The sequence below is a fragment of the Carcharodon carcharias genome, chromosome 8, assembly GCF_017639515.1.
Source record: "Carcharodon carcharias isolate sCarCar2 chromosome 8, sCarCar2.pri, whole genome shotgun sequence".
NCBI lineage: Eukaryota > Metazoa > Chordata > Chondrichthyes > Lamniformes > Lamnidae > Carcharodon > Carcharodon carcharias.
Genome location: NC_054474.1, coordinates 70,368,566 through 70,389,451, shown reverse-complemented (window position 1 = coordinate 70,389,451; position 20,886 = coordinate 70,368,566). Strand labels below are relative to the sequence as shown.

At 45.8% G+C, this 20,886-nt stretch overlaps 1 protein-coding gene across 1 annotated transcript in view; it reads right to left on the bottom strand.

Moving 5' to 3' along the window:
* LOC121281450 (semaphorin-4B-like) overlaps window positions 1-20,886 on the bottom strand; it is a 108,883-nt gene that overhangs the window by 38,446 nt on the left and 49,551 nt on the right. Inside the window, exons 3-7 of the mRNA XM_041194396.1 lie at window positions 14,221-14,280; window positions 12,818-12,916; window positions 9,258-9,369; window positions 7,938-8,057; window positions 5,314-5,465 (exon numbers count right to left, since the gene is read on the bottom strand). Coding sequence (XP_041050330.1) covers window positions 5,314-5,465; window positions 7,938-8,057; window positions 9,258-9,369; window positions 12,818-12,916; window positions 14,221-14,280 — 543 coding nt within the window. The remainder of the gene's footprint in view (window positions 1-5,313; window positions 5,466-7,937; window positions 8,058-9,257; window positions 9,370-12,817; window positions 12,917-14,220; window positions 14,281-20,886) is intronic.

Here is a 20,886-nt window from a genome sequence, read left to right as displayed (position 1 = left end):
ATACAAAGTTAGAAAGTAAGCAGTGAGGAGGATGTAGAGAGGCTCCAGAGGGATACTGACAGGTTGGGTGAGTGGACAAGAATGTGCCAGGTGGAACACAATGTGGGGTAGTATGAAATTAGCTACTTTGGTAGAAAAAATAAATAGGCAGAACATTATTTTCAAATGGCGAGGGACTTGGGAATGTTTGCATTCAGAGCTTTGAAAATTCTGGATGTCTTTGTACGTGAATCACAGAAAGTTAACATGCAGATTGGCAAGGCAAATGTTATGTCAGCAATTATTACAAAGGATGGGAGTAGAAGATTAAATGAGTCTTACTGTAATCATACAGGACATTGCTGAGGCCATACCTGGAGTACAGTGTGTAGTTTTGGTCTTACCTAAGGAGGGACATACTTGTTCTGGAGGGAATGTGACAAAGGTTCACTAGACTAGTTCCTGGGATGAGGGGATTGTCCTACGAGGAGAAATTGAGTAGGCAAGATCTGTATTCCTTGGAGCTTAGAAGAATGAAAGGTGATCTATTTGAAACATATAAAATACTTAAGGGGCTTGACAGGGTAGACGCTGAGAAAATGTTTCCCTTGACTGGGGTATCTAGAAAACAGGGTGAGGAGTGGGGGGTCATAGTTTCAGAATAAGGGTCAGCCATTTGAAACTGAGAAGAGGAGAAATTTCTTCATTCAAAAGGTTATGAATCTTTAGAATTTTTCATCCGAGAGAGCTGGGGATGTTCAGATGTTGACTATATTAAGAAAGAGGTCGATAGAGTTTTGGGTAGTAAAGGAATTAAAGGATAAGGGGATTTGATTAAATAGATGGGATACATCAAAGACTATAGGCCCTGTCAACATCCTGCCAGTAGTACGGAAGACTTGTGCTCCAGAACTAGCTGTGCCCCTAGCCAACCTGTTTCAGTACAAGTGGAACATTGGTGTCTACCCAGTAATGTGAAAAATTGCCCAGGTATGTCCTGTCCAGAAAAAGCAGGACAAATCCAATCTGGCTTATAACCAACCCATCAGTCTACTCCCAATCATCAGCAAAGTGATAGAAGGGGTTACCAACAGTGCTATTAAGTGGCACTTACACAGCAATAACCTGCTCGCCGATGCTCCGTTTGGGATCTACCTGGGCCTCTCAGCTCCAGATCTCATTACAGCCTTGGCACAAACATGGACAAAAGAGCTAAACTCCTGAGGTGAGGTGAGAGTGACAGCCCTTGAAATCAAAGCAGCATTTAGCCAATTGTGGCATCAAGCAGCCCTAGCAAAACTGGAGTCAATGGAAATTAGGGGGAAACTCTCCGCTGTTTGGGGTAATACCTAGCACAAAGAAAGATGGGTATGGTTGTTGGAGGTCAATCATCTCAGCTCCAGGAAATCACTGCAGGAGTTCCTCAGAGAAGTCCCTCCTAGGTCAACCATTATCAGCTGCTTCAACAATGACCTTCCCTCCATCACAAGGTCAGAAGTGAGGATGCTCATTGATGATTGTTCAGTAACATTCACAGCAAAATCTAGACAACATTCAGGCTTTGGCTGATAAGTGGCAAGTAACATTAGCACCACACAAGTGCCAGCCAATGACTATCCCCAACAAGAGAGAATCTAACCATCTTATCTTGATATTCAAAGGCATTACCATCAACAAATCCCTCAGCATCAACATCCTGGGGTTTACCATTGACTAGAAATTTAACTGGACCAGCAATATAAATACTGTGGCTATAAGAGCAGGTCAGAGGCTAGGTATTTTGCTGCAAGTAACTCACCACCTGACTCTGCACAATCTGTCCACCAGGCACAAGTCAGGCATGTGATGGAATACTCTCTACTTGCCTGGATGAGTGCAGCTCCATCAACACTGAAGAAGCTCAACATAATCCAGGACAAAGCAACTCACTTGACTGGCACCCTATCAACCACTTTAACTATTAATTCCATCCACCATCATCAGCAAATAGTGGCAGCAGTATGCACCACCTACAAAATGCACTGCAGTAACTAGCCAAATTTTTTCAACAGCACCTTCCAAACCCGCAAACTCTACCTTCTCTAAGAACAAGGACAGCAGACACATGGGGTCACCACCATTGCAACTTCCTCTCCAAGTCAAACGCCATCCTGATTTGGAACTATGTTGCCGTACCTTCACTGTCGCTGGGTTAAAATATTGGAACTCCCTTCCTACCAGCACTGTGGATGCACCTACACCACATGGACTGCAGCGGTTCAAGAAGGAAGCTCACACCCACCTTCTCAGGAACAATTAGGGATGGGCAATAAATGCTCTCCTTGCCAAGGATGCTCATATACCATGAACAAATTTAAAAAAAGTCAGGTGGAGTTGAAATAGAAGGTCAACCATTATTTTGTTGAATGATGAAACTGGTTCAAAGGGCCAAGTGACACACTCCTGCTTCCAATTATTATTGCTTATGATCTTAGAGGCTATTGATGTACAGCACTGCAGTGACAGTGTTACTGCCTGTGTGTGGCACTGTCTATCTGTGTATAACACTGCAGTGACAGTGATACTGCCTGTGTGTGGGACTGTGTACAGCACTGCAGTGATTGTAACTGCCTGTGTGTGACACTGTCTGTGTATAGCGCTACAGTGACTGTTACTGCCTGGACATGGCACTGTTTATCTCTGTATATAGCACAAAAGTGAAATTGTTACTGCCTGTGTGGAGTACTGTCTATCTGTATGCAGCACTACAGTGACTGTTCCTGCCTGTGTGGGGTACTGTTTGTGTATAGCACTATGGTGACTGTTACTGCCTGTGCGTGGCACTGTCTATCTGTGTATAGCACTGCAGTGACAGTGATACTGTCTGTGTGTGGTACAGTCTGTGTGCAGCACTGCAGTAACAGTATTACTGCCTGCATGTGGCACTGTCTATCTGTGTATAGCACTGCAGTGACAGTGTTACAGCTTGTGTGTGACACTCTCTGTCCATGTATAACACTGTAGTGATTGTTACTGCCTGTGTGTGGCACTGTCTATCTGTGTACAGCACTACAGTGACTGTTACTGCCTGTGCGTGGTACTATCTATCTGTGTTTATAGCACTGCAGTAACAGTGATATTGCCTGTGTATGTCACTGTCTATCTATGTACAGCACTACAATGACTGTCCCTGCCTGTGTGTGGCACTGTGTATAGCACTGCAGTGATTGTTATTGCCTGTGTGTGGCATTGCCTATCTGTGTATAGCACTGCAGTGACAGTGATACTGCCTGTGTGTGGCACTGTTTGTATAAAGCGCTTTAGTGACTGTTACTGCCTGTGTGGCACTGTAGTGACCATTACTGCCTGTGTGTGGCACTGTCTGTGTATAGTAATGCAGTGACAGTGTTAATGCCTGTGTGTTGCACTGTCTATCTGTGTATAACAATGCAGTAACAGTGATACTGCCTGTTAATGACACTATCTGGGTATAGTACTGCTGTGACAATGATACTGCCTGTGTGTGGCATTGTTTATTTATAGCACTACAGTGGATGTTACTGCCTGGGTGTGGCACTGTCTATCTATGTACAGCACTACAGTGACTGTTACTGCCTGTTTGTGGCTTTGTCTATCTGTGTATAGCACTGCAGTGACAGTGTTACTGCCGGTGTGGCACTGTGTATAGCACTGCAATGACATGATACTGTCTGTGTGTGGCACTGTCTGGGTATAGCACTGCAGTGACAGTGATACTGCCTGTGTGTGGCACTGTCTGGGTATAGCACTGCAGTGACAGTGATACTGCCTGTGTATGGCACTGTCTGGGTATAGCACTGCAGTGACAATGATATTGCCTGTGTATGGCACTGTCTATCTATTTACAGCACTACAGTGACTGTTCCTGCCTGTGTGTGGCACTGTGTAGAGCACTGCAGTGATTGTTGCTGCCTATGTGTGGCACTGTCTATCTGTGTATAGCACTGCAGTGACAGTGATAATACCTGTGTGTGGCATTGCCTGGGTATAGCACTGCAGTGACAGTGATACTGCCCGTGTGTGGCACTGTTTGTGTATAGCGCTGCAGTGACTGTCACTGTCTGTGTGGCACTGTCTATCTGTGTATGGCACTGCAGTGACCATTACTGCCTGTGTGTGGCACTGTCTATCTGTGTATTACAATGCAGTGACAGTGTTACTGCCTGTGTGTGGCACTATGTACAGCCCTGCAGTGACTGTTACTGCCTGTGTGTGGCACTGTCTGTGTATAGCACTGTGTTGGCTGTTACTGCCTGTGTTGCAATGTCTATCTATGTACAGCACTGCAGTGACAGTGTTGCTCTTTGTGTAAATTGCAACGTAGGAAGCTGATAACAGCTGACCAATTACTTCAAAAGCTGACCCACAAAATCTAAATCCAAGAACAGTCCCGATTATAAGTCTATGACATATAAAAACAAGCAGCTACATGAATCAGTAACTTATGTTTTAGACATTGAGAAAAAAATCTAAATACATGTCAGAGTGAGGGAGGAAATAGAAATGTTGACGTATAAATTGCCTTCTTTTCCTCGTCTCCTCTGTCCTCTCTCCATTGCCATTCTTCCTCTCTTCCTTCATCCATTTTCTCTTAAATTCCACACTGCTCACTTTGATTGCTTTCCATTTATCACCTTCACATCCCCATCATTACCATTCATTTTGCTCCCAACCTTAAGTCCCACTGCTAATAGACCAGGCCTCGCTCTTCATAACATAAGAACATGTACACTCATGGCGCCTGTTTCATCTGAACAAAATGAGTGACAGCCATTCACTGACTCATTCCTCAGGGCAATGCCTTGACCAATCAGGGTCAAGCTGCCAGGTTTTAATTTCAAACAATGCTTGGCAGTTAACTGTCTGTCACCATCAGATGTGCATTCGCCATGGCAATACCACTTGTCAACCAATCAGCACTCTTTTCACATACTGTATACATTGCTGTCTTCCCCTTATATTAGTATTCTTGTGAGTGGCCTGGTGAGTGCAGGACAAAAAGCTTAGACATGTCTCTTATTTTCAGCAATCCTCAAATTCTGTACCACCAAACGACTATTGGTAATAATGTTTTTAATGCACAACAACATGAGAAAATTTTTGTGTTACGTTTATCATGTCATTAAAACATTTCGGTAATCAAAGGAATTCTTATTCGCGTTTGATGTAAAATGAAATGCGTCACTGACATAGAAACACAAAATTCCTGCACCTATAATTGTTTGCCTTCCGCGAGCAAAAGGGTGACAGGGTGAAATTTGGAACCAAGTGCCATTGGAAAGACAGTCTTGAGAATAGTTGCCAGCAGCTGACTACCTTGCAAATCCTGGTGACTCTGGAAACCCGCAGTCTGGTATAATGGTTAAACTTCTGGCTGAACTCGCTGAAGAAAAAATACAGTTTGTCATCATCGCCCACTTCACTCCTCAAGCTCTCCTTCACCAAAGCCGAGCCAACAAACGTCGGTTCTGGAGGATAGAAATGTATCTCAGTTCACGTATTCTGAAGAGCTGCAGCGTTCACACGCGCGCGCACACGAGGCAAAGTGGTTCTTGAGTGGTGATTACCAGCATGAAAAGGAGGCCTATAATTGTTGCCGAGCATTCACATTTATTTCTCAGGAGCAAACATTCATCCTATTGTTAATATCTAGGGCAGTGACAGGGATGGAGAGGTAACAGGAATGATTTTAAAAAGCTGCAAAATAACGGCAGGTACAGAAAAATGAATATTCTTTAAAACTGGCACAAAATCATCTGAGCCATCCAGCCCAGTGACCTGCCAGTTACCTCACTGGTGCCAAGCACTCACATACTTACCTGGTGCTTCCTTAAACTGCTCTGCACTCTACAACCAAACTCAGATTTATAATGGCAGCACCCTTAATTTCCAAGCATTCCCAGTGCAGCACTCTGATTTTACATGGGATTTCTACCACAGGACAGCCAATTGACACTTAAATGAGCTGAGCCTGCCGATTATGGTGGGGTCAGTGCTGCCAATGGTTGGACGGTGCAGTGTGAAATATGGCCTTCTGCAACTTGGGGAACTACTGCATGGTAAATGAAGGTGTTGGAAGACCTAATATGAAAATAAAAAGATGATATTCCCACAGTGATATGAGAAGTGATGCAGTTGATATTAGTTGACTTACATAGGAGAGTACCTAAAACAAGTGTAAAAGCAGAAAATCTGACAGGGTCCTGAAGAACCTCTGGTAAAATGTCATCAATCTGAAATATTGGGCTGGATTTTATGCTCCCCTGCCGGCGGCTTTGAAGATGGGGGTGGAGGGGAGGGTTTGGGCATGGGCAAGGGGGTACATAAAACCAGCGGGTGGCCTGCCCACTGCCTACCGCTGCCCACAACCTATCTGAAATTTTACGTTGGGTGGCAGGAGGTGCGTCGGCTGGCCCACCCACCCTTGGTCCTGCTGAGACCTGTCAGTGGTCAATTAATGGCCACTTAAGGGCCTCATTCTGCCCCTATGGCAGAGAGAGTCCCAGGCCGCTCCGACAGCTTTAGCCGCATGGGCTGGTGTCAGGCAACATGGGGGGGGTGGGGTGCGTGGAGGAGCGGGGCTTTTTGCAGGTCCCTTGGGGCCCATCGGAGGTACCTCCTCCAACTGCCGCTGCCAAGATCATCCCCCTTTTTAACTCTCCCCCCAGCCTCTTGAACCCAGCAACACCCCCCAACCCTCATCACCCACCCCTCACTGAAATCCCCAACCCTGGGCTTATCTCAGCTCCTCAGCCAGATGGGTCTGCCTGTAGTCCCAGCAGTAGCCACCACTCACAGCTGGTACTGCTGGGGCTACAGAGCTGCCAGCCATCCAACTGACTGGTAGCTCTTTAAGGTGGAATTTCTCTCAAGAAAGGAGCAGAAGTCTCACCTTAAAGCAATTAATGCTGTTGCTGTGTTAAATTGCTGTGGGGCAGCCATTGGGATTGTGGGTGGGCACCCACCCCACCGACTTCTTAGCCCAGGGGTGCATCAGGGACTGTGGCAATCATGATGCCCGTAAAATCCAGCCCACTAACTCTCTGTTCCTCTCTCCATAATTACTGCCTGACATGCTGAGCATTTCCAGTATGTTTTAATTTCAGATTTCTAGCATCTGCATGGAGGATTTTGCTTTTGTACCCAAACAATATTTTAATGATTTCTGGGGGGAAAAAATTAACTAAATGCATCTAGCAGCTGACCAAAAGCGATGGAGGGGTGGCTGAGGGATTCTGAGGTTTAGGAATTTTTTCTTTAATCAACTGGGTTGGGCCCAATGAGGTACTTGCACGATTAGCCCGGTTTGAGGAACAAATAACTGAAAGAAAATTTAAGTCTCATTTTGTTTTCTCATTGTCACAGTACAGCTAATCTTTGGTTTTGACAAAAGGAAGTACTAAAGTATATCTCCTGCTCTATCTAAGGAAGTGAAGAAAAGCAGCTTCCTGATAGAAAAATGGCAAAACAGGAGAAAAGTTTAGACTCTAATCTGCAAACAGCGTGAGTTTAAAAAACAGTTTCTGGAAATCAAGTGCAGAGAGACTTATATTGAGTTGGCTTCACGCAGTGTATGTGTATGTGTAATGTGTGTATCACTTAGTCAGCCAATTTTGCCAATCATTCGTATCTGGGACATGTGTGACCTTTTTAAAAACTCCTTCTCAGGTTCTGAGAGATTACAGAAATTTTACAGGACTTCTGTCAGTTGAGCACCATACTGAAGGACTTAAAAGAAAGCAAAAATAATAAGTAATTAAGGGCACTCGAGCAATTTGACAAGCTGCATGCAAGAACACAGAAAAATATAATATCCCTTAGCACAGGACCTTTCTGGGTACCTCCAGTTGTGACACTGACTCAAAACAACTGCTTAATCATCTTTCTTTCTTCCAGCCTAATCTCATTGCTACAATTATCAAAAACCTTTCATTACTCACCTTTCAACCAGGAATCTAATGTCTCTGTTGTGGTTCGCTGATTGAAAGGACCCATTGCCCTGGAAATAAGAAATTGAGTTCCTTGGAGATCGATTGCAGTTGCTGCATACAACAATCCATCTGGTAGTGCAGGATCAAAGAGAGAGGAAAGCTAGTTACCCATTTCTCATCATACAAAGTTCCACAGTGATTGTATCTTTTATCAGCTTCACTCCACTCACAATCCAGTCTCGTTTTTATTAAAAATAATTTGTTTTTAATCCTTGATTTGAATGAAAAATCTTTCCCCCCTTTCTTAGCTCTCACCAACGTCACACAGCATTCACCAGTTGAGAGAATGGGCAGGCAGCCTGTTCTCTGGGCTCTGCAACTGTTGTCTTTGAACTAGCAGAAGCTCAAAAGTACTTGTGGAAAGTGGGGCTGTGGGGGAAAGGGAGATATTCCTTCCAATTTTTCCTGCTCAGCCTCTATCCAATAAACCCACCAAAATCAGGAACTCAAGCATATGTGGCAAAGTGTTGGTCCCAGCAGATCATCTCCCAAATTGGTAACTGGTCACTGCACTCTCCAGCTTGTGGTCTATGCTGGGAATGAGATTGAATCACTGTTACCATGGACATGGGGACTCAGCTTGCCCCCAAATGTAAAGGTTAAGTCTTACTGTGAGAGGAAGAGCCAGAAGATGCCATGACATCTCCCATGGGCTGGACAGTTCTTTCCTGCCTTTGAGAATGGTATGGTGTAAAGGATAGGATCAATGGAGAGAAAAAGAGTAAATATAATATAAAAATAAACATTTGAAAGGTGTCTCCAGTGCACAGCATCAATTCACCTCTTTCCCTCAAACAGTGCATATACTGATAGTACTCTTGCTGCCCCTAATTTGGGCTGCCATATTTATTTCTCTTCCATTTCAAGTTCTGTGTGACATCAACTCAAATATTAAAAGTGCTTAATTACAGGAAATTTCTTGGGCTTGTATCCAGGAACAGTATTCTATTTTGAATGTGTACTCACATCCACCTTCTGGGTGCTATTGCAATTCTGTAGCCAAAAGGTGTTACACCTCTTCTCTTAATACACCGGTCAAGAGCCACAAACGCACAGCCCAAACCCTGAACCAGGTCCGTACAGGTTTAAGGGCAATACAGAAAATGCAATGATATGTGGATTGGATTTACCATATAGAAAATATTTCAATACTTGGTTCTGGCTCAGAATTCTGAGTGCAGCAAATTCTGTCTCGCTCCCTCAATCAGAAGTTTCCAGAACCAGCCTTTCTATTAAAATTGAAGACCAGAAAGAAATTTGAGAGATTACCCGCTACCACAGTGGTGAATCGAAAGGCAGGGTCGTATGGGCACCGTGCTTTTCCACTTTCCAGGATTATTTCCCCATTACCATCTTTCACCAACTCAAACTCAGAAGCCTTCTGAAATAAAAAACATTACAAGTTCAAATCAGACTGTATTAAAGCTCCCTGCCTTCCCCACACACTTGTTATGCCCAGTAAAGACGTATCATATTCCTAACCTTCAAGGTATGAACTTTATTCAATGTGGACTCTTTGAACTTGGCCATTTATAAAAAGAAAAGCCAATGTGCTGCAAAGATGGCTGCTGAGGGTCCGATGGCCTGGCTTTTGTATTCAAAAACTGCCTCACTAACTCACCAGGAAAAAAGGATTTCAGACTTAGACTTGCCAAACTGCACCTGTCCCGAAACCATCAAGAGACATCCCTGAATTGCATGGATCTTTTTTGAAAAAAAGATGATTGTCTTATTCCACCCCTCACCGCCGTGTGTTCAACCAAAAAACTAGATGTGGCCAATCAAACCAAGACCACCGCCATATTTGGAAAAGGAACTACAATTGTGAAGAGTCTCTTGTAAGACAGCCATGTTTGTCTCTTTGTAATCTTTTAAGTGTGGTCTGCAGAAAGACACAGCAGCAGAAAAAATAGCAGTAACGTCTACACCTTAAAAGAACTGGAGGTTATAACATCGTAAGGTCACTAAGCTTGTTCCTTCTTGGGTCCACCTATACGGAAACTGACCTCCTGGTAATGGGACTACAAACAACTAACTTCATGACCTGCAGAATGTCCATCCCTTCTAGGGAATCCAGAAAAGACTTTAACATACTACTCTGGCTGTTGAATTCATCTAAACTATCCTTCAGGATTGAAGGCGTCTTTTCTATCAGGCCCGCACCGTGTGTTGTTCAGAACAAGACAATCATGTGGATAATAAATTATTCTTTTTGTTTATTATTTGTAAAAATGCATTGTTTTCTTCAACTGTACTTTCCTTGAGTGTGTTTAAATGTATGACTGTGTGAGTGAGTACCATAGCATTAGATTTCGGGGTGAATGCATTAAAACAAAAATCATCTTTATTTAAACCCACAAGAAGCTTGCTGCTGGTAATTCAAATCGTCCACACACTCAAGGATTAAAAACCCACATCATCTTCTCAAAAGCTTACTGATTGTGGACAATTGAAAAGGTGACAGGGATTTTAGCAGTTCTCTCTCATCCTGTCCATAACACACTTCTGCACACATCACACCAACCCCTCCCTCACTCCTGCACACATCACACCAGCTCCTCCCTCACTCCTGCACACATCACACCAACCCCTCCCTCACTCCTGCACACATCACACCAACCCCTCCCTCACTCCTGCACACATCACACCAGCCCCTCCCTCGCTCCCGCACACATCACACCAGGCCCTCACTCACTCCCGCACACATCACATCAGGCCCTCACTCACTCCCGCACACATCACACCAGCCCCTCACTCACTCTTGCACACATCACACGAGTCCCTCACTCACTCCTGCACACATCACACCAGGCCCTCCCTCACTCCTGCACACAACACACCAGGCCCTCCCTCGCTCCTGCACACATCACACCAGGCCCTCCCTCATTCCTGCACACATTACACCAGGCCCTCCCTCACTCCTGCACACATCACACCAGGCCCTTCCTCGCTCCTGCACACATCACACCAACCCCTCCCTCGCTCCTGCACACATCACAACAACCCTTCCCTCGCTCCTGCACACATCACACCAGGCCCTCACTCACTCCTGCACACATCACACTAGACCCTCACTCACTCCTGCACACATCACACCAGCCTCTCACTCACTCCTGCACATATCACACCAGCCCCTCCCTCGCTCCTGCACACATCACACCAGCCCCTCACTCACTCCTGCACACATCACACCAGCCCCTCACTCACTCCTGCACACATCACACCAGCCCCTCACTCACTCCCGCACACATCACACCAGGCCCTCACTCACTCCCGCACACATCACATCAGGCCCTCACTCACTCTCGCACACATCACACCAGCCCCTCACTCACTCCTGCACACATCACACCAGCCCCTCACTCACTCCTGCACACATCACACCAGGCCCTCCCTCACTCCTGCACACAACACACCAGGCCCTCCCTCGCTCCTGCACACATCACACCAGGCCCTCACTCACTCCTGCACACATCACACCAGGCCCTCCCTCGCTCCTGCACACATCACACCAACCCCTCCCTCGCTCCTGCACACATCACACTAGACCCTCACTCACTCCTGCACACATCACAACAACCCTTCCCTCGCTCCTGCACACATCACACCAGGCCCTCACTCACTCCTGCACACATCACACTAGACCCTCACTCACTCCTGCACACATCACACCAGCCCCTCACTCACTCCTGCACACATCACACCAGGCCCTCCCTCACTCCTGCACACATCACACCAGCCTCTCACTCACTCCTGCACATATCACACCAGCCCCTCCCTCGCTCCTGCACACATCACACCAGGCCCTCACTCACTCCTGCACACATCACACGAGACCCTCCCTCGCTCCTGCACACATCACACCAGCCCCTCACTCACTCCTGCACACATCACACCAGCCCCTCACTCACTCCTGCACACATAACACCAGGCCCTCACTCACTCTCGCACACATCACACCAGGCCCTCACCCACTCTTGCACACATCACACTAGACCCTCACTCACTCCTGCACATATCACACTAGCCTCTCAGTCACTATTGCACACATATGAACATAAGAAATAGGAGTAGGGGTAGACTATGTGGCCCTTCAAACCTGCTCCACCATTCAACATGATCATGGCTTGTCTTCTGCCTCAACGCCATTTCCCTGCCCACTCCCCATATCCTTCAATTTGCTGAGACACCAAAAACCTGTTTAGTACACCAGCCCCTCACCCACTACTGCACATAACACACTGGTTTCTCATTGACTACTGCAGACACAACGGCCTCTGTCACTAATATACCATCAGCTGCCCCTTACGCACTACCATCCACACACTGGCTCCTCACTCACACTGCCCACACCACACTTCACTCACGAATAAACATAACTCATCAGTTGATCTATCACTACTGCACACACCAGTCACATCCCTAACTGACTCCCTTGTGTTGCTTCTATTACAAAGGTAATAGAATTCCCTGAAACCAGGGAATTGTCACTAGATAGGCCAGAACTTAAGCTAATGTAATTCATGGAACATTTGTTAACAGCCAGATCAGAAAAAGCTGCTTAAATTAATGTAATACGTTTGTCCTGATTGGCAATGACATCACTGTTCCTCTTGGTTCCTTTTCCCCTCTTGTTTCCTCCTGACCATGAACTGAGTGAAGGGTCATGTGACAGGTTTCCATGACAACATCACTCAGGCTTTATTATTTATTAATCTGAGAAAACAATTACATTTCTGCTACTCTCATAGACAAATGAAAGTTTAAAGACACAGAAGAAGCACACAGTCATATCACAGGCCTTAGTGATAAAAGAGAATTTTTCTTACTATGTAGGCACACTTTGGGTTGAAGGCAAATGTTCCACACATGATAATGTGTGTATCATTGAGGTACTGCAGGACCCGGATGAAATTATTGCATTCTTCCTGCAAGACATTAAACAAAGTGATTCCCATCCATCCTCTTCCATCAGCTTTTCTGTAAAATCTTTCAAAAGGCAGTTGGAGCCATTGTGCACTGGACATTGACAAGAGAGCATCTCTGAGAGTGGTTGGTCTTAACAATTAACCTTAGGGTTCAACTTTGTGACCATCTTTACATCACCTCTGTGGATACTTGAGGTGCACAAAATGAACAGGGTAGTTTTAGCATGACTTTTTCCAATTTAGACTTAATTGACCTAGTGCTATAATAATTCAACGTTCTATTCATCCAATTTATTGCTGCCCACTGTGATTTAATGTTAAGTTCTGTACCTATTCACACTCTTGGATCCTTTTCAATTTCCCCTAGAATAATTTCCAATGCATCGTCACTGCTATTCTCCATTTTTAAAAATTTCTCTCTGCTGTTCTCTTTTTTTAAAGGCTTTCTTTATTGTTTCTTTTATTGCTTATTGAAACATTACTTTAGCTTACCATTTATTGAGCTCCCAACTCATCCAGACTAGAGATAACTAAAATTATTTCCCATTTTTGAGCAAGTTCCCTTGCTCCTTCTACATCTTCAATAGGTAATGTTCCTCATTCCTTTCAATCCCTTGTGCATACCCCAGCTTGCTTTTTATATACCTCTTGTATCTCCCCAAAACAAAGTTAGAATCTAAGTGGTGTATGAAAAAGCAAGCTGGGGTATGCACCTCCTCCAGGTAACGTGCCCTAAGAAAGCATTGGTGACCATGGACTTCCATTGAATTGGTCCACGATTGTGCTTGGCAAAGTACTTCAGTGGTTTGCCACTGCCTCCTGCAGTATGGCTGCTCTTACAGCCTGTCACCAGGTGTATTGGAAGGATTACAAGCTGTTAATCAACCTGTTTGACCACGTTATGAATGCATCATCTGTAGCCATCAAGTCTTGGAAGGGGACCTGAAACTAGATCTTCTGGCCCAGAGGTAGGCACACTACTCACTGTGCCACAAGCCCTCCTGGGGTATGCACAGTGGATTTGAAAGGAATGAATTCAGATGAAAGGTCATTGTCCTGAAACATTATCTTTGTTTCTCTCCCCACAGTTGCTGACCTGTTCAGCATTTCCAACATTCCCCATCCCTATTAGTCTTCTGCCGATCTGCTTATTTGTTCCCCTACCAAAGATCCCTCTCATCTTCCTCCTGATCTGGCCACTTTCTTCCATGACTGCCTGATAAATGTCTGCAGGTTTCCAATATCACTAGGAACACTGCTGGGACTACTGTTAAACCCTACAGATGTAAGACAGAAATACAAACCCTAGTCTTGCCTTTTGCAGTGCAGTCCTTCCTCTGTTCCTCTGAAACTTCCCATGTGATCTGCCAAAGAAACATATATGTGTAAATCGAAGAATGCAAGGGCGAAGTGGGTAACAGGCAAATAGTACGAGGCAGCATATTCCTTCCAAGTTACCTCTGACCTTCCAATGACCCAATTTTGGAGCACATGACTGAACTGCATATAATGTGGCTTGCAACACACTCCGCACAAATTTGCAGTTTAATTTCAAAACCATTAACTGCACTATCTTCAAGATGTGTCGAAAAAGAAAATGAGTGAAAACAGCACTTCTTCGATTCATCTTAAGCTTATAATTAAGCTTATAAGGATTTATGTTTGAAACCTGTGTTGCGGAATGAATAAAAGGAAGTGACAATGCTGGATATTCATTAACAATGTGCAGAGCAAAATGAGGAGACATAATGGGCAGAACTTTACGGGGGGGGGGGGGCGGTGGAAGGGAGGGGTGTGGGCAGAGCCCAGTAGTACGTTTATAAACAGAATGACCTGTAAAATTCCTGAGTGGCCTTTCAGCCGTCTTTCTGCTAGCCACCGATCTGTCTGCAATGTTATGGGGGCAGTGAGCAGGCAAGGCAGGCCACCCTTGCCCCAATTGAGGCCCTTAAGAGTAGGGAAAATTGACAATAGGGCAAACTTAAAGGCTTTGTATCTGAATGCACATAGCATTTGGAATAAAACTAGTGAGTTAACAGTGCAAATAGAGATAAATAGGTATGATTTGGTGGCAATTACTGAGACATGGTTACAGGGAGAACAGGTTTGGGAGTAGATAGTCAGAAGCTTTTTCCCAGGGTGGAAGAGTCAATTACTAGGGGACATAGATTTAAGGTGAGAGGAGAAAACTATAGAGATGTGCGGGGCAAGTTTTTTACGCAAAGGGTAGTGAGTATCTGGAATTCGCTGCCACAGGAGGTGGTGAAAACAGGTACGATAGTGGTGTTTAAGAGGCAGCTTGACAAATACATGAATAGGATGGGAATAGAGGGATATGGACCCAGGAAGTGCAAAATGTTTTAGTTGACGGGCAATATATTGGCGCAGGTTTGGAGGGGCGAAGGGCCTATTCATGTGCTGTATTTTTCTTTGTTCTTTGTTCTTTGAATATCCAAGGGTATTTAGTGTTTCGGAAGGATAGGCTGGAAAGAAAAGGAGGTGGTGTAGCTTTGTTAGTAAAGGAAGAAATTAGTGCTATAGTGAGGAATGATATAGGCACTGGAGAGCAAGACGTATGGTCAGTCTGGGTAGAAATAAGAAATAGCAAGGGAAAGAAGTCCCTGGTGGGAGTAATCTATAGGTCCCCAAACAGTAGTTTAGCAGTAGGGCACAGTATAAACCAGGAAATATTGGGAGCATGTAAGAAAGGCACGGTAATAATCATGGGTGATTTTAATATGCATACAGACTGGACTAATTGAATTGGCAAGGGTAGCCTTGAGGGAGAGTTCATAGAGTGTATTAGAAATTGTTTCTTGGAGCAATATGTTGTGGAACCAACCAGGGAAAAGGCTGTTCTGGATTTGGTTTTGTGTAATGAGATGGGATTAATTAATGATCTCATAGTAAAGCATCCTCTAGGGAAGAGTGATCATAGTATGCTAGAATTTCAAGTTCAGTTTGAGAGCGAAAATCTTGAGTCCCACACTAGTGTTTCTGGAGCTAAACAAAGGTAACTACATAGGTATGAGAATAGATTTGGCCCGAGTGGACTGGGCAGGAAGACTACAAGGTAGGACAGTTGATGAACAGTGGCAGATATTTAAGGAGATATTCAATTCCTCCCAAGTAAAATATATCCCAATGAGGAAGAAAGATGATAAGAGGGGGAAAAGGCATCCATGGCTAAGCAAGGAAGTTAAAGATACCTTAAAGGCAAAATCTAAGGCATACCAAATTGCAAAGGTCAGTGGCAGGCTGGAAGATTGGGAAACTTTTAAAGATCAATAAAGGGTTACTAAAAAAATAATAAAAAGAGAAAAGGTAAATTATGAAAGAAAACTAGCGTAAGATGTAAAAACTGATAGCAAAAGCTTCTACAAGTATATAAAAGGAAAGAGAATAGCTAAAGTGAATGTTGGTCCCTTGGAGGACAAGACTGGGGAGTTAATAGTGGGGAACGCAGAAATGGCAGTGATGTTTAATCAATATTTTGCCTCAGTTTTCACAGTGGAGGACACTAGTACCACCCCAATAGTAACAGGTAGCGCAGAGGATATAGAGAAGGAGGAACTTAGAACAACCATCATCACTAGAGAAAAAGTACTGAGCAAACTATTGGGATTAAAGGGTGACAGGCTCCCAGGACCTGATGGCCTACATCCCAGGGTCTTAAAGGAAGTGGCAGCAGAGATAGTGGATGCATTGGCTATAATATTCCAAAATTCCCTGGATTCTGGAAAGGTTCCAGTGGATTGGGGAAATACTAAGATAATGTCGTTGGGAAATTGTTGGACTCCATTATTAACGAAGTAGTAATGGGGCATTTGGAAAGTCAAAATGCAATCCATCGGAGTCAGCATAATTTTATGAAGAGTAAACCATGTTTGACTAATTTGCTAGAGTTCTTTGAAGGTGTGACAAGCAAAGTGGATAATGGGGACTTCCAGAAGGCCTTTGATAAGGTGCTACACAAAAGATTAATACACAAGATAACATGGAGTTAGGGGTAATATATTGGATAGAGGATTGGCTAACCAATAGAAAGCAGAGAGTCGGGATAAATGGGTCTTTTTCTGGATGGCAAGCTGTAACTAGTGGGATACCACGGGGTTTGATCCTTGGGCCCCAACTATTTACAATCAGGGATAGAAGGTACTATAGCTAAATTTGCAGACGATACCACAATAGTTGGGAAAGTAAGTTGCAAGGAAGAAATAAGAAATTTACAAATGGATATGGACAAGTTAAGTGAATGGGCCAAAATTTGGCAGATGGAGTTTAACATGGAAAAGTGTGAGGTTATCCATTTTGGTCAGAAGAAGAAAAAGGCGACTTATTATTTAGATGGAGAGAAACTTCAGAATGCTTCAGTGCAGAGGGATCTGGGTGTCCTCATGCATGAATCGCTGAAAGCTAGTATGCAGGTACAGCAGGTAATAAGGAAGGCAAATGGAATTTTGGCATTTATTGCTAAAGGAATAGAGTATAAAAATAGGGAAGTGTTGTTGCAACTGTACAGGGCATTGGTGAAACTGCGCCTGGATTACTGTGCACAGTTTTGGTCCCCTTACTTGAGGAAGGATGTAGTTGCATTGAAGGTGGTTCAGAGGAGGTTCACTAGATTGATTCCAGAGATGCAGGGCTTGTCTTATGAGGAGAGATTGAGCAGTTTAGGCCTATATTCGCTAGAGTTTAGGAGGATGAAAGGAGATCTAATTGAGTTATATAAGATGCTAAAGAGGATAGACAAAGTAGACGTGGAGCGGATGTTTCCCCTTGTGGAGCATTCTAGAATGAGAGGCCATAGTTTTAGGCTAAGGGGTGGTAGATTTAAATCAGAGATGAGGAGGAATTACTTTTCTCAAAGGGTTGTGAATCTGTGGAATTCACTACCTCAGAGTGCAGTGGATGCCGGGACACTGAATAAATTTAAGGAGGACATAGACAGATTTTTAATTAGTGATGGGCTGAAAGGTTATGGGGAGAGGGCGGGAAATTGGAGTTGAGAACCAAAATGAGATCAGCCATGATCATATTGAATGGCGGGGCAGGCTCAAGGGGCTGAATTGCCTACTCCTGCTCCTAGTTCTTATGTTCTTAACTGATCAATTAATGGCCACTTAAAGGCCATTTCCCAAACCAGCCACAATTTTGATGCCAGTGAGAGGGGTTCCAGGTTGGTGGCATGGGGGCAAGCCCGGCAGGGTATCCTGCTTGGGCCTCAAGGCGGCGGGGGGGACACGACAGCCTCGGTTACTGGCCCCCATTTTAAAATCGGTGTCCCCTCCAAGGTCTGTGCCCCCGAGGTGGTCCCCGCCCTGCCATTCACAGCACATACCTCCCCACCACCCTGCCACAGCCCCTGGGTCCTCCTTTCCCCTCCCCACTGTGAGATCTGCACCTACCTCCATTCTGGGGTCCGACACTTTGACTGGTGGGACTGGCAATCGCCACCCCTCCCAGTGGTGTTGCTGAGTGTACAGAGCTGCTGGCCAATCTGACTGGCTGGCAGGATTTCCATCTGCGTGAGGGTTGGAAAGCCCACCTCCAGCCCCGCCAACTTCCCCGTTGGCAGGCCAGAAACAATTCTGCCCGATGTTAAAGTTTCCACTGGGATATGGCCCAGATTCTGTGGTCAGTGACAAAGGAGCATCTTGCTGTTGTTGCCCACATGGTTTTCATAGGTTTTAGAGCACAAACTTGCTCTAAGCAGGCGTCTGATCCAGAGTGGCACCTTCTACAGGGCACCTGTGGAATCTGTGAACAGGACAAGAAACAGTGAAGCTCTTTAACCCATTGGATTGTAGAATTCTCACTGAGACTTAGGGTTATATTTTCCCAGCCCTGTGGCAACAGGCAGGGTGGAATGAAGAGTTGGAATATCACAATTTAAGGTGTTGGAATGCAAGCCCGATGTCTTCATAATGCAACCAGATATTCCAGTGGGTGGCAGGCATGACGAGAAGACCTTGCACTGAGGTGTGGGAGGAAGATAATTCAGATGTGTCAAACAGGCAGTTAACTGCAATTTTCCTGAATTTAGGATTTTACAAACACTGCAGAGGAAGCATGGGTCTTCTGACTAGGCATAACGAAGAGGTGAGTTAGCAGGAGGTTCATGTTGGCTCCAGATGGTAGCCATTGTGAATGCTAGCATAGCTTGGAGGGATTGTGGAACAACGTGGGTGTTGCCTGTGTCAGCCAAGGGGGCAAAGTTGCCAGTATCTTGGGGGCAATGCGAGAGTGTCATCTCAAAAGAGGCACTTGTGTAAATAAATCAGATGATTTAAGAGGCCCTGGAAACTGAGTGCAGCCACCTACCATGGGCCTCTTATTCAGGCTTTGAGACCTCCAGTGAGGAGGAGCATCAGGAAGGGAGAGAGCTGCAGCCACAGGCAGAGGGCCAGCAGCAATCAGAAGGACAACAGGAGCTCGTTTTGAGGCCTGGGATGTTGGGGGGGGGGGGGGGGGGGGGGGGGGGGGGGGGGGGGGGGGGGGGGGGGGGGGTGGGTGATTGAGGAAAACAGAAGAAGAGAAAGGTGGAATAGGACATGCAGAAGCAGTTACCCTCCAGAGAGGCTCAGCTACCTTCAAAATCTCAGAGCAGCAGGAAGGGCTTCGACTTAACCATTGTTCAACTGGTCTGCGACCATCTAAAGCAGATCCTTTGAGTGTGCGCACAGTACCCGGGAAGCAGCCACAGCGCCTACACACCAAGGCAGTGCCCTGAGCCAGAGCTTTTCAGGCACACCTCTGGCTTTCAAGGATGCATACTGGGTGATTACCCACTGAAGATGTGGCTACTGATGCCTGTGAGGAACCCAAGTGCTGATGAGGAGCGATATACAATACCAACCATGGGACAACATGAGCAAACACCAGCACAGGTCATAGGCCTTCTGAAGCTGCCATTCAGGTACCTAGGTCAATCTGGTGCCACCCTTCAGTGTGCGGCAGCAAGAGTCTCAGGTATCATGGGAGTTTGCAATGCCTCATGCGGTATTGTCCTATTCATTACACCCTTTGAGAAATGGAAGGATTACTGTTGCCTGGCCACACCCCACATTTATTGGAGAGTAAATAGATTACAAGGCAGCATGCTTTAACAAAATATTAACCCATGAACCCCATCTGTAGCTAGGTGCTCTTCTTAAGTCTCTTTGACATGCTCCTCCATGGTGCTCTCCCCTGTGCTGTCGGACGCAGTGGCGACAGGCTGCTGAACTTGCTGCCCCATGGCTTAGAACAATCTAGGTACTCATCCTCAGGCTGCCTGAAGCCTGGAGGGCCCTGCCATGTTGAGGAGTGCCTGCACCAGCAGGGGCTTCCTCTGTCACTGTGGCAGAGTGAGACACTGGTGTCATTGACAGAGAGCCTGTGGACCCACCAGCCACGCCAGGAGTGCCCTGACAGGAGTCCCCAGATGGATCAGGCTGCCACTCCTCTACCCTTTCAGAGCACATTGTGCCTCCCACTCAACTGGGGACGACAGGGGCCTGACAATGAGTCCATCCCTTCTTGCCAAGCTATTGCTGCACAGAACTCACGGAGGAGAATTTTCCCCATGTTGAGCGGGCTGAGAGGGAGTGGGCGCGAGTTTGCGCCATCATTTTACACGGGTGGGCCAATTAAGGCACGCCCAGTGTATTTCTCGACTCCCAAGGATAGCGGGAGTGGGCGGGGGGCGGCGGGCGTGCACAGATTGTCGGGTCCAATGGCGAACCGGCGGCCTGTTTAAATGAAGGCCTGGCAGCCTTTGCAAGGCTGCACACAATAGGCAGCAGAAGAGTTCAGCAGAGGGCAACTGTTTAGCATGCAAGTCCGAAGGGTAGGCCAGCATGGCAGGCCAGGCCAGAGGGTAGGCCAGCATGGCAGACCAGGCCAGAGGGTAGGCCAGCATGGCAGACCAGGCCAGGCCAGAGGGTAGGCCAGCATGGCAGGCCAGGCCAGGCCAGAGGGTAGGCCAG